General features: G+C 45.5%; 1 protein-coding gene and 1 pseudogene across 1 annotated transcript in view; both read left to right on the forward strand.

Moving 5' to 3' along the window:
* Positions 1-1,449, forward strand: part of RPH3AL (rabphilin 3A-like (without C2 domains)) — a 140,948-nt gene extending 139,499 nt beyond the window's left edge. The window contains 1 exon segment of the mRNA XM_006863450.1: positions 1,355-1,449. Coding sequence (XP_006863512.1) covers positions 1,355-1,449 — 95 coding nt within the window.
* A 334-nt stretch (positions 1,450-1,783) lies between these two features.
* LOC102832119 lies at positions 1,784-7,753 on the forward strand (annotated as a pseudogene).
* The last annotated feature ends 4,930 nt before the right edge of the window (positions 7,754-12,683 follow it).

The following is a 12,683-nucleotide window of genomic DNA, read 5'->3' on the forward strand; positions in this document are numbered from 1 at the left end:
GGCCAAACTTCATCTCTCATACTTTTGGACATATTGTCAGGAGAGACCAGTCGCTGGAGAAGGATATCATGTTTTTGGTAAGGTGGAGGGTCAGAGAAAAAGAGGAAGACCCCCAGTGAGATGGATTGGTAAAATGGCAACAATTGTGAGGTTGGCCCAAGATCGGGCAGTGTTTTGTGCTGTTGTACATAGGGTCGTTATGAGTCGGTACTGACTCAATGGCACCTAACAACAACAACAACAACATCTGTGAGATGAACAAACTAGACCAACCAATTGTGTTTCCCAAGTCCCCATGGGACTGATGAGAAGTGCCAGTGGGCAGCTTGGGGTCCACCCCCACCTCACTCCACCATAGAGACTTCCCTTTGACTTGTTCTCTATATTGGGCTCCACAGCAGGAAGGTAATGGAGACTCAGCTAGAAGGCTGGCCTGTCTACATCCACCCCAGGCTGCACCTGCGCCCTACCTGCTGGGAAGAGAGAAGCCTCCAGCATAAGGTGACCAGATGAAGGAGCAGCTGCTGAAGAGGTGCTCCAACTACCAGGCAGCAATGTGATGAAAGCAGGTCCACACACAAATGCGTATATACACACATACATGCATGCATACACTAGTGTACACAAACACAGAATTCAACTGTTAAAAAATGTACATAAACAGTTGGTTCCAGTTGCTCATCTAAATGCCCAAGAAGCCTTTCTGCACTGGCCTTGGCCAGACTTCTTGAGGAGAAGAAACTCACTTAGTCCTGTACTCAGCATTTACAGAACCCCCATCCACGCTAACTCGTGTCCTGGCCCACAAAGAAGGGTCTCAGTACTGTCTTTCCTGTCTCTGTCACTTCCCCTGCAGGGCTCTACCCTACACATACCCAGCCCCAGCCCCCAGGCTGTCTTGTGCAGAAAGCGAAGGAGAGTCTGGTCTCCCTGTCAGCACCTTTAAGAAGGAAGGGAGGAGAAGGAAGGGGCGAAGCCGATAGGAACTCAGCTCCAGGAGCCCTGACAAGCTGGTCCTATGTCCTCCAAGGCAGGCCAAAGCTCTGAGCTCTTTGATGTTGATCCCAGGATGTCTGTGGCTTCTTCAGTACCAATTACTGGAGAAATAATTCAGTGTGCTTACCCCCTGTCTCTCTGCAGACACTCTTTGGGGACATTTTAAGACTGCTGAGCAGTTGACAAGTGAAGCCACTGCTCACTCTCCCCGCCCCCCACCACCACACACACACACACCTCTGCCATGTCCTCCACCTCTGCCTGGGGCAGACCCTTTGTGGGCAGATAGGTAAAGGCATATCTATGGAAAATAGCACCTCTGGTAATTGGTTTTAAATTCCTGAGTGATCTCTCACAGCTGGCAACGGAGACATTGATGGCGAACAGAAACTGCTCATTGGCGGTCTCCTTCAAGTGGTGCCCAGGACACGCGTTACACCCGCGATAGCTTAGATGTGCACCTGCAACAGGACAGACGCACAGCATCAGCCCTGCCTCCAAGCAGACCTTTTCAGGTCAGTTCTGCTCTGAACTGTGATGTGGCATTCCTGGGTTCCCAAGAGAACCCCCACTAGCCCTTCAAGGCAAACAGCATGGCTTATTCATCTTGGAGTCCCTGGTTAAGTATGAAGAATATTGCTAGATCTGGAGAGGGATGGGGAGGAGGGAGGGAGGGATAGGCAACTGGATGAACTGAAGCAGTACTGGATGGAGAGATATGTGGATGGATATACTGTACATACTAAAAGGCTGTTCTGAGGGGACAGACAGCTGTCCTAATGGATAGATGAATGGGCAGAAGCACTCCAAGGTACAGGGCTTGACTAGGCTTTTATCCCGAGAAAAAGCTCAGCAAAGCAGGAACACCTATACTTCCTACCAGCTGTGGAGTCCCCTGCCCAAGGAGTTGCCTGGGAACTATAATGGGATTTGTACCTGGGACCTAACTTAACACTATTTTCCAGAAGCTTTTGTTCTGATCCCACGACTTACCACCACCTCAAACACTGATGCCCCACAACTCCAAGTGTTACCTCCCTGTCCCAGCATCCCAGCTCCTGAAGGCGAGGCTTATAGGGGGCTCATCCCCCACCCACTCAGTTTCCCTCCTCTGGAGGCACCTTCTGTCAACTGGAGACTTTCAAGACACTTCTCTAACCTGAAGGTCTACACCACATGACCCAATCTTAGGGGCAATCCCAGCCGCTAAGGACCTCATCTTGGAGTCTCAACTAGTGCCCTGCCTGGGAAACAGGCTCCAGGCCCCCTCTGCATCCCCAATCACCTTTCCTCTCTGCCCTGGTCCAGGGCCTGGGTCTAGGAACCCCCAGCAGCAGCCATCTAGGCTGAGGGAGTAGCAGGTCTGGCTCATGATCCTCTGCTGCCCACACAATGCCAGAGCCCACCATCCTGGCTCACCCTTGCGGAAGTCCACTTCTGAGGGACTTCCAGTCGAGCTGGGGAAGTGTGCGGATCAGTGTTGGGATCCTAACTCAGCCTATCTCAGCATTCTCCATCGGCCCACTAAAACCACTGCTAACATTCCTTATGCTGATGATGGTGGTGGTTATGTGTGTGGAGTCGGTTCCGACTCATAGCAACCCTGTACAGGGTTTCGGAGGCTGTAAATCTTTATGGGAGCAGAAAGCCCTATCTTTCTCCCGTGGAACAGCAACCCTAAATAGTGTGGTGCTACAGATAAGGATTAACTGGTTTGCATCCCATGTTAATTTCCCAACCCCAAGTGTGCTGTACTTTAAGCTGAAAGGCTGGCAGGTCTAACCCACCCAGGGGCACCTCGGAAGATAGTCCTGGCAATCCACTTCAGCAAGGTCACAACCTTGAAAGCCTATAGAGCACAGTTCTACTCTGAGCACATAGGGTCGTAATGACTCAGTCAACTATACAGCAACTGACAACAGCTACACAAGGCATGCAGACCAGAATCTATTCACACTCATCCACACAAAAGCACTTCGTTCAAACATAGATAGCATGACTCTCCAACTATGCTGTCTCCAGAGTGTGTGATGTGGACAAGACGCTTTGCCAGGTGTACCTCAGTTTCCCTGTTAAATAACAGAAGGAACCAGATGTGCTCCAGGGCCTCTGAAAGTCTGTGACTGGTTACACGTCTCTCCTGAACTCTGGAGAGATAGCAGGCTTGGTGCACCAGGAGTAACTGTGTGCAGTTACAAGGGCAAAGACATAAACGGAAAAGAGGCCTTCATTCAATCCCAGCAGCTCCAGCGGCAGAAGCTGAGAGATGGGCCCAGAGCAGTGGATGGAACACCCAAGAGAGAAATTAGCAAGGCTATGAACTGGGTTTCACAGAGCCTGAAACAAACCCTAAAAGTAGCCTTTCCCAACTCTTGGGGCTTTCCTAATCTAACCATATGCTTCAACATGGGGGTCCATGAGCAACATACCTTTCTTACCTGACTCCACAATTCTTTTTAGGGAAGGAACTGTCTTGGTTTAGAAAAAAGACTTTTAAAAGCTGATTATGGGTGATCTTAAAAACATCTGGAAGCCAAGCCCACAAAAGAGACAGATAAAATGCTAAACATCAGAAAACCAAACAACCAAACTCACTGGTATCACGTTGATTCTGACCCCAGGTGACTCTACGTGTCATAGATCAGAACTGCTCCAGAAGGTTTGCTTAGCTGTTGTTGTTGTTGTCATGTGCCGTGGAGTCGGTTCCGACCCATAGCGACCCTGTACAGGGTTTCCGAGGCTGTAAATCTTTACGGGAACAGAAAGCCTCAACATTCTCCTGAGGAACAGCTGGTAGTTTCGAACAGCTGACCTTGAGGTTCACAGCCCAATTCGTAACCACTACGCTACCAGAGCTCCTTAGCTGTAGTCTTTAGAAAATCAATGAGTAGAAATTTAGAACTAGGAAGGCAAGTCAGAGGGTGAATCCAAAGAGGTGAGTTGAAGCAGAGGATCACCAGGTGAAGCAAAGGTCACAGGGTGAAGCCCCCACCCACCAGCATCCCCGCGCCCTCCACAGGGGGTGGCTGAAGGACTGGTGTACCATGTTCTATTTGAAGTTCTGTGCATTGCAATGATGTAAGCCCTTCCTCTGTCCCACCCAACTGTCCCCAGTGTCTTCCCCACACCCAGGTGCCTTGTGGAAATGGCTCTGGAGGCAACAAGAAGGGTTGCAAGATATGAATTGCACATCTTCGTCTATGTTATGCAGAAAACACTTCACAGGCAGTCCCTGCTTACTAAAATCCAGGGATATTACTAATATTACAGGGATCATGAACCAACTCCTGTAAAAACTTGAGGTACATCATGCAATATTTGTCATAACAAACTAGAGCTACTTTGCAAAGTGCATCTAACCATCCCTATCATGTTAAAGATGTTTTAGTTTATCTGGAAGTATTTTCTTAATATTTTTTCTACATAGAATAATATGGTACATTGTATACCATGTTATTTTGTAGTTAAGTGTCATTGAGTCGGTTCCCACTCAAAGCAACCCTGAGTAGTTTCTGAAGAGCAGCTGGTTGGGTTTGAACTGCCAACCTTTCCATAAGCAGTGCAGTACTTATCCTACAGTGCCACGCCAGGACTCATATAGACTAAGACCAAAAAGAAATGGTTGATGTTCAACTATTTCAAGTGACCAATCCAATGCAGTCTAAGGAAGAAGTCCAAACTGCACTATAGACATTGGCGAAAAAACAGAGCTCCAGGAATTGACAGAATACAAACTGAAATCTTTCAACAAATGGAGTAAGCACTCACTTATGCCAAAAAATTTGGAAGACAGCTACCAGGACAATCAATTTTAAGAGCTATACATTATCTGTGTCCATTCCAATGAGAGGTGACCCAACACAATGTGGAACTCATTGCATAAGATCATTCATATCACATGCAAGTAAAATTTTGCTGAAGATCATTCAAAATGGCTACAACAGTACATCAACAAGGACCTGCCAAGAATTTAAGCCAGATTCAGAAGAGGGCATGGGACAAGGGATCTCATTGCTGATAACAGATGGATCTTGGCTGAAAGTGCAGAATACTAGAAAGATGTTGCTTTATTGACTATGCAAAGGTTTTTGACTGTGTGGATCATGACAAGCTATGGACAGCACTGGGAAGAATGGGTGTTCCAGAACACTTCATTGTGCTCATGAGGAACCTGTACATAGACCAAGGGGCAGTTGTTCAAGCAGAACAAGGGGATACTGAATGGTTTAAAATCAAGAAAACTGTGAGCCAAGGTTGTATCCTTTCACCGTACTTATTCAATCTGCATGCTGAGCAAAAAATCCAAAAAGATGGATTATATGAAGAAGAACATGACATCAGGATTGGAAGAAGACTCATTAACAACCTGTGATATGCAAATGATACAACCTTGCTTGCTGAAAGCGAAAAGGACTTAAAATGTTTAATGATGAAGATCAAAGAGCACAGTCTTCAATGTGGATTGCACATCAATGTAAAGTGGACCAATAAATAACATCACGATCAATTTGAAGTTGTCAAAGACTTCATTTGTCAAGTCTTTGACAAATTTGACAAATCATTTGATTGGATTCACAATCAAAACACATGGAAGAGGCTGGGGACTTTAAACCCAGAGAGGGAGAGGGGCTGTATGCTGATGGCCAGGGGCAGACTTGCAGGGTATACTCTTTGGTTGGTTGATGATGCATGGAGGGGATTGTAACCATGATAATGAAACGATATACGATAGGATGAATGTAAAACTAATGTTCTCCCATGTAAACTACACAATAAAACATTTTTTAAAAATGAATGGAAGAAGCAGCAGTGAAAAAATCAAACAATGCATTGCATTAGACAAATTTGCTGCACAAGACTTCTTTAATTCTTTAAAGTGTTCCAGAGCAAAGATGTCCGTTTGAGAACTAAGGTGTACCTGATCCAAGCCATGCTATTTTCAATAGCCTCACATGCATGTGAAAGTTGGACAACGAATAAGGAAGACCATCAAATAATTGATGCATTTGAGTTCTGGTGTTAGAAAACAATACTAAACGTACCATAGACTGCCAGAAGAACAAACAAATCTGTATTAGAAGAAGTACAGCCAGAATGCTCCTTAGAAGCCAAGATGGCAAGCCTTCAGCTCTCTTACTTCAGACATATTACCAAAAAGGACCAGTTCTTGGAGAAGGACATCATGCTAGGTAAAGCGGAGAGTCAGCGTAAGAGAGGAAGACCCCCAACGAGATGGGGACACAGTGGCAGTAGCAACGTACTCAAACACAATAAATTTGAACGATGGCGCAGGACCAGGCAGTGTTTTGTTCTGTTATGCATCGAGTCGTAATGAGTTGGAACTAACTCAACAGCACCTAATAACAACAAAACAAACATCTGACTGACTTTAGTACCTAACTGTTCAAGCTTATATACAAATTCAACTTAAAGATATACTTAGGAACAGAACTCATTTGTAATTTGGGAACTACCTGTATATGGTGGAGAGAAGGAGTTCTGTTGGTACAGTGGTTAAGCACTGGGCTGCTAACCAGAAGACCAGCAGTTCAAACCCCAACCCCCTTCAGAGAAAGATATGGCAGTCCGCTTCCGTAAAGATTTATAACCCTGAAAACCCTGTGGGGCAGGTCTGCCCTCTCCTATATGAGTTGGAATTTGATAGCACAAACACACACACATACAAAAATGATGGGACCGTCCCCTAAAACCAACCAAACTCAGCTAAAGCAAGAGCTCAAAGCCAGAGACAACATGAGAACAGAGGACCCAGAATTTTGCGGAAACCTTAGCAAAGGCTCTGACCTTCCCCAGGAAACTTTCAAAGCACATACCTGGTGTGACGCTGTAGGATCAGCACTGGACTACGAACTACAAGGTCAGCAGTTCAAACCCACCAGCTACTTGGAAATCCTATACAGGGTCACTATGAGTTGGAACCAACTTAACAACACTAAACAACACTGGACCTAAGGAGCATGGGCATCCTAACCAAGTGGTCAACCATCCCAGTTTGCCCAGAAATGAGGGCTTCCACATTAAAACTGGGAAAATTCCCAGACAAGCCAGGACAAATTAGTCACTCCAAGGCACTGATGTCTGAGTCGTACATACCATGGGCCAGATGCTGGAGTAAGCTCTTGACACACCTCACCTCAGTTAATCTTCACAGCTCTAAGAGACAAACATTGTTGCTCCCACTTCACATATGAGGAGACTGAGGCTGGGAGAGGTTAAGCAACTTGCACAAGACAGCACAGCTAGAAACTGAGAGACCAAAATGTGCTTACTTGTCTACCTGGCCTCCTGGGAAGGCTCAGCTTGTCAAAACGGGGAGCCAGGAAAGGAAGTCGCTATCGCTGGAATCGGAGCCTCAGTCCACCATACCATAGAAGACCTTCAAGTAGCGCCACACCTTGGAACAAAGAGTGGAAGATGTCCAACTCATCCAAAAGCAGCATCCTACCAAAATCCCAGTGATGATAGAAAGATACAAGGGTGAAAAGCAGCTTCGAGTGCTAGATAAACCCAAGTTCCTTGCCCCAGATCACAAAAACATGAGTGAGCTCATCAAAATCATTGTTAGGCGCTTACAGCTGAACACCAAGCAAGCCTTCTTCCTACTGGTGAACGGACAAAGCATAGTGAGCAACTCCACGCCCATCTCTCCGTCTACAAAAGTGAGAAGGACGAAGATACATTCTTGTATATGGTCTATGCCTCTCGGGAGACATTTAGAGTGAAATTGACCATGTAAGACTAGCAAAACGTACCTAACTCCAGAATTTTTACACCCTTACCAGGCAGGGACTTTACCATCTGAGATCAATGCGCTTATCTAATTCCAGGGCAGCACTGTGGTAGTGCTCCCAGCTGGGAGTTGTATGAAGTTGTTTTTGTATCTCAAGCTGCAAAACCGAGTTCCAAGTGGGCGCCTGCAGCTTCAGAAACCTCTATTAAATTTTAGGAGAAACATAAAACACTTAGCATTTTCAGTTGACAATGAAACAGTATAAAACAAAGTGGAGTCACATCCCTGGCACCTTCTTCTGTGTCTGGGTCTCAGAACCCCCTCAGCTTTCTAGAGTGCCATTCCAAGTCCCCCATTCCTGCCAATGTTTTTGCCTTCCTTAAGTCCCCGGTTATAGGACCCAGCAGCCCTCTGCCACCCCCACAAACCAGCCCAGCATGGCTAGTAGCTAGCTAGTTCACTCTGACTCATGGCAACCCCGTGTGTGTCAGAGTAGAACTTTGCTCCCTAGAGTTGCCAATGGCTGATTTTTCCAAAGGAGATTGCCAGGACTTTCCTCTAAGACACCACTGGATTGATTCGAACCTTTAACCTCTTGATTAGCAGCCGATCACAGAAACCATCTGTACCACCCAGGGCTACTCCAGCAAAGCCCTATGGATCTCCACCATGCACCCACCTCTGGATTCAGAAGAAATCAAAACACTCCCTGCTTCCTGCCTGGTTTCTGTCCTCAGCCCCCTCCCACTGTGTTCCATGCCTCCACCACCACTCCTTCAGGCCCAGAAGAACTGACAGCACCGCCCTCATCCTCTCCTAAACCAGGAAGCCATGTTTCCTGCCCAGCCTAGGGATTTCCAAGCTGAGAATTCAAACAGCTCAGCTCGGAATAGGCTCAAACAGGGACAGCTAATGAAAATAACAAGATGATAAATTATTCCAGGGAAAGAGCGATTTTCCTTATACCCTGCTTGGCTCAGATAACACTGTGATTGCAATAGAAATTGGAGGTGTCAGAACTAGACTCTAGGGAAAGAAAAATGGAAGCTTTCTGCCCAGCACTGTCAGCACCGCCCTGGGGTGAGAGAGAGTGAAAGGTCAATTCCAGGCCAAACAAACTGTTAGCAGGGAGCAGGTGTGCTCTCCCTAGCAGCCCAGGCAGTAGAACCCACTAGCAGGCTAAAAAGCTGAAGAGTCCAGGGCAGACAAATCTACATTCTCTTCCCAGTTCCCGCACAACTGGCTGTGTGACCTTAGGCAAGTAACTTGATCCTCAGTCTCATAGAGAAAATAGAGGATTCCAGGAAATGATGTATGTCCTGTGCTCTGGAACAGTGCCTAGCTCCTGACAAAGGGAGTAAAGTCCAGGTGTAGGATATAGTCTTTTACTTTGTTTAAAAAAAGGTATTTACAAGGAAGTCATTGGTCTTGCAAAATTCTATCATGAGATCTCCAGAATCGGTTTCTATCACCAAGGCCATATTTTCCAAGTACTGATCCTTCCTCTTTGTTTCCAACCTTTGCATTCCAATCACCAGTGTAATTATCAATACATCTTGAATGCATGTCTGATCAATTTCAGACCGAAGAAGTTAGTAGAATACTTCAATTTCATCATCACTGGCTTTAGTGGCTGTTGCATAAATTTGAATCATCGTGGTATTAACTGGTCTTCCCTGTAGGCATATGGATATTATCCTATCACAAACAGTGTTGTACATCAAGACGGAACTGGATATGTTCTTTTTGATGATGAATGCGACGCCATTCCTCTTCAATTTGTCCTTCCCAACATAGTAAGCCATGTGATTGTCAGATTCAAAACAGCCAATTCCAGTCCATTTTGGCTCACTAATGCCTAGGATATCAATCTTTATGCATTTCTATTTCATTTTGACAACTTATTTCCCTAAAGTCATACTTTGTACATTCCATGTTCCAATTATTAATGGATGTTTACAGCTGTTTCTCCTCATTTTGAGTTGTGGCCAATCAGCAAATGAAGGTCCTAAAAGTTTTAGTCTATTTGCATCAGCTACTTTAAAGACACAGCTCTTCTCCAGTCATATTTTGAGTGCCTTTCAACCTGAAGGGCTCATCTTCTGGCACTTCATCTGACAATATTCTGGGTCTATTTGTCATGTTTCAATATTCAATATTCTGGAGTGGACAGTGTTTCAGTGCCATTCATCAAGTTTTCATGGCTTATCATTCATAGGTAGTCTACCTTTGCTTCTTCCAAGTCAGTCTTGACTGGAAGGAAGCTCAGCTGAAATCTGTCCACCATGGGTGACCCTGCTGATACTCAAAATACAGGTGGAACAGCTTCCAACATCAGAGCAACCCACAAACCACCACAGTGCAACAAACCGACAGATGAGCTGGCGGTGGCTCCTCATTGCAGTACAAGTAAAATCACTTGCTTTCAAGTCAATTCCAACTCATGGTGGCCCCATCTGTGTCAGAGTAGAACTGCTCAGTCAGGCTTTCAAGGGTTGATTTTTCAGAAGTAGATTTCCAAGGCACTGAAACCGCTGATGTTTCCTTTAGTATCTTAACCATTTACATCCTCCCGAGACTCCCCTGCCTGTTCACACTGCTCATTCAGAAGGGCTAAGCCTGACCACGCCTCTGATTCACTCTGCCATGACATTTGCCCTCTGATGCTTCCCAGTCCCTCTTGGGCTTCCAGAAAACTGAAGTTGGTCCCTTGCCTTGCCTGTTTAGCGTTTTTTTGTTGTTGTTGTTTTTTCCTTTTTTCTCAAGCAGTTTGATGGAAATCTTTCTAAGATAAGTCAGGTGGTGGTTGTTTTTAAGTGTTGTGGAATCAGTTCCAACTCATAGCCACCCTGTATAGGGTTTCCAAGGAGCAGCTGGTAGGTTTGAACTGCCAAACTTGCAGTTAGCAGTCCAGTCCAACACAGCACTACATCAGGGCTTTTACAGACTCTTATGTAATTGATCTTGGAGTCCTGGTGTGGCATTGCAGGTTAATGCACTGGACTATAAGGTCGTTTTGAACCAAAAAGTCGGCATTTCACACTCACCAGCCGCTCCTCAGAAACCCTATACAAGGTCGCTATGAGTTGGAATCAACTCCATGGCACTTAACAACAACAAAATATGTTAATTTGGAAAAAGGTTATGCTCATATCTTAGGAGCACATCCTTTTTCCAGATCAACATGTGTCTGTAAACTGCTATTATTATTATTAAGGGCTCTGTAAAAAGACCCCTGGTGGCATAGTGGGGTAAGCATGGATTGCTAACCATAAAGTCGGTGGTTCCAATCTACCAACTGCTCCTCAAGAGAAAGATGAGGCCGTCTGCTTCTGTAAAGATTTGTAATCTCAGAAACCCTAAGAAGCAGTTCCCAGTTTTATAGGAACCAAATCAATTACAGTGGGTTTGGATTTTTTTAAAGGCTCTGTATAAGTCAGGAGACCTTTTTGCCCCTAAGCTAAATGACCCCGGGGGGATATTGAGGCTACTGCCTCTCCTCTAGATGGCTCTCATTAACAGAAAACCCAGACAGCCTCCTTTAGAATCTCCTGCCCACCAACCCTAGGGAGACTGACTTCTTTGCTGGCTGGCAGAAGAGAGATAAACAAGCTTGTCAAAATCATTGTTGTTAATTTGCAGTAAGGCCAAAGCACAGGCTCAGAGCTGAACTCCGCTCTAAAGCTATTTTACTGTAGATTTTGATTCCTCTACTTCCCAGGAACTGGCTGAGTTCCCAGAGTGGAGGTTGCCTTGAAGTTTGACTATCGAAGGGAAGAAAGAAGAAGTTTTTTCTTTATTTTGTTAACTCAATCTAAAGTTTGAGCTGGCAGCATAAAGATTTCAAACATCCTGGCTAGGATTTCCTTAACCAGATTGTTTTTGGCAAATACAGACATGAAGCTGTGGTAGGACAGATGCCAAGGAGGCAATCCCAGCTCTACACTGAGGCGCAAAAGTCTTGGCACCCCAAAGGGACCCAAACTTTAGGGGGTCTAAGAATCAGAAAAGTCTCCCCCGGGACTTGAGGGCTGATATGGGGATTGCTCACATTGTTATCTTGCCAAATAAGGCTATAAAATCAAAACCACCATTTAAGGCCATTTCATTTCAGGAAAAAAAGGGGAACTCTCAGAGGAAAAGACCTTCCTTTTTAAATTAAGGGAATTTTACTTTGTAAATGACTAGTAAGTATTAGTAACTAAGGGTAGTAACATTGCCTTTTGGTTTTCCCTTTTAGCCATTGACATGTGAAAACTTCATCAGAGGAACCTGTGAGCTTGCTTACCAGCTTTTGCAAACCACTGGGACAAAACCAGAGTCCCAGAGTGGTGCATTCAGTTAAGACAGGATTGGGGAAACTTTTTTCTGTCAAGGGCAATTTGGATATTTATAACATTGTTTTAAAATTAATCAATTTAAAAAATTAGCCTGCTATAATGTGATGTCTGGAGTCCTGGTGCTGTGGGCTAATGCGTCAGACTGCAAAGTCATTTGAACTACAAGGTCAGTGGTTCAAGCTCACCAGCTGCTCCTTGGAAACCCTATACAGAGTCGCTATGGGTTGGAATGGACTCAACGTCACTAACAACAACAATGTGATGGCTGGAATTTCCGTTGCCTAGGCAGGCAGGGTCTCTGGTAGCGTAGTGGTTACGAATCGAGCTGCGAACCTTAAGGTCAGCGGTTCGAAACTACCAGTCTCTCCGCAGGAGAAAGATGAGGCTTTCTACTCCCGTAAGGATTTACACCCTCGGAAACCCTGTACAGGGTCGCTATGGGTCGGAACCGACTCGACGGCACTTAACAACAACAACAACAAGGCAGGCAGGGTCAGCCAGACCAGATGATTTAGCGGGCACTTAACAACAACATATGGTCCATGGGCTTCCAGTGAGATGTTCCCCACCCCTGAGTTAAGTGCTGGAGTACAAAC

This window comes from Chrysochloris asiatica, unplaced genomic scaffold (genome assembly GCF_000296735.1).
Source record: "Chrysochloris asiatica unplaced genomic scaffold, ChrAsi1.0 scaffold00054, whole genome shotgun sequence".
Lineage (NCBI taxonomy): Eukaryota > Metazoa > Chordata > Mammalia > Afrosoricida > Chrysochloridae > Chrysochloris > Chrysochloris asiatica.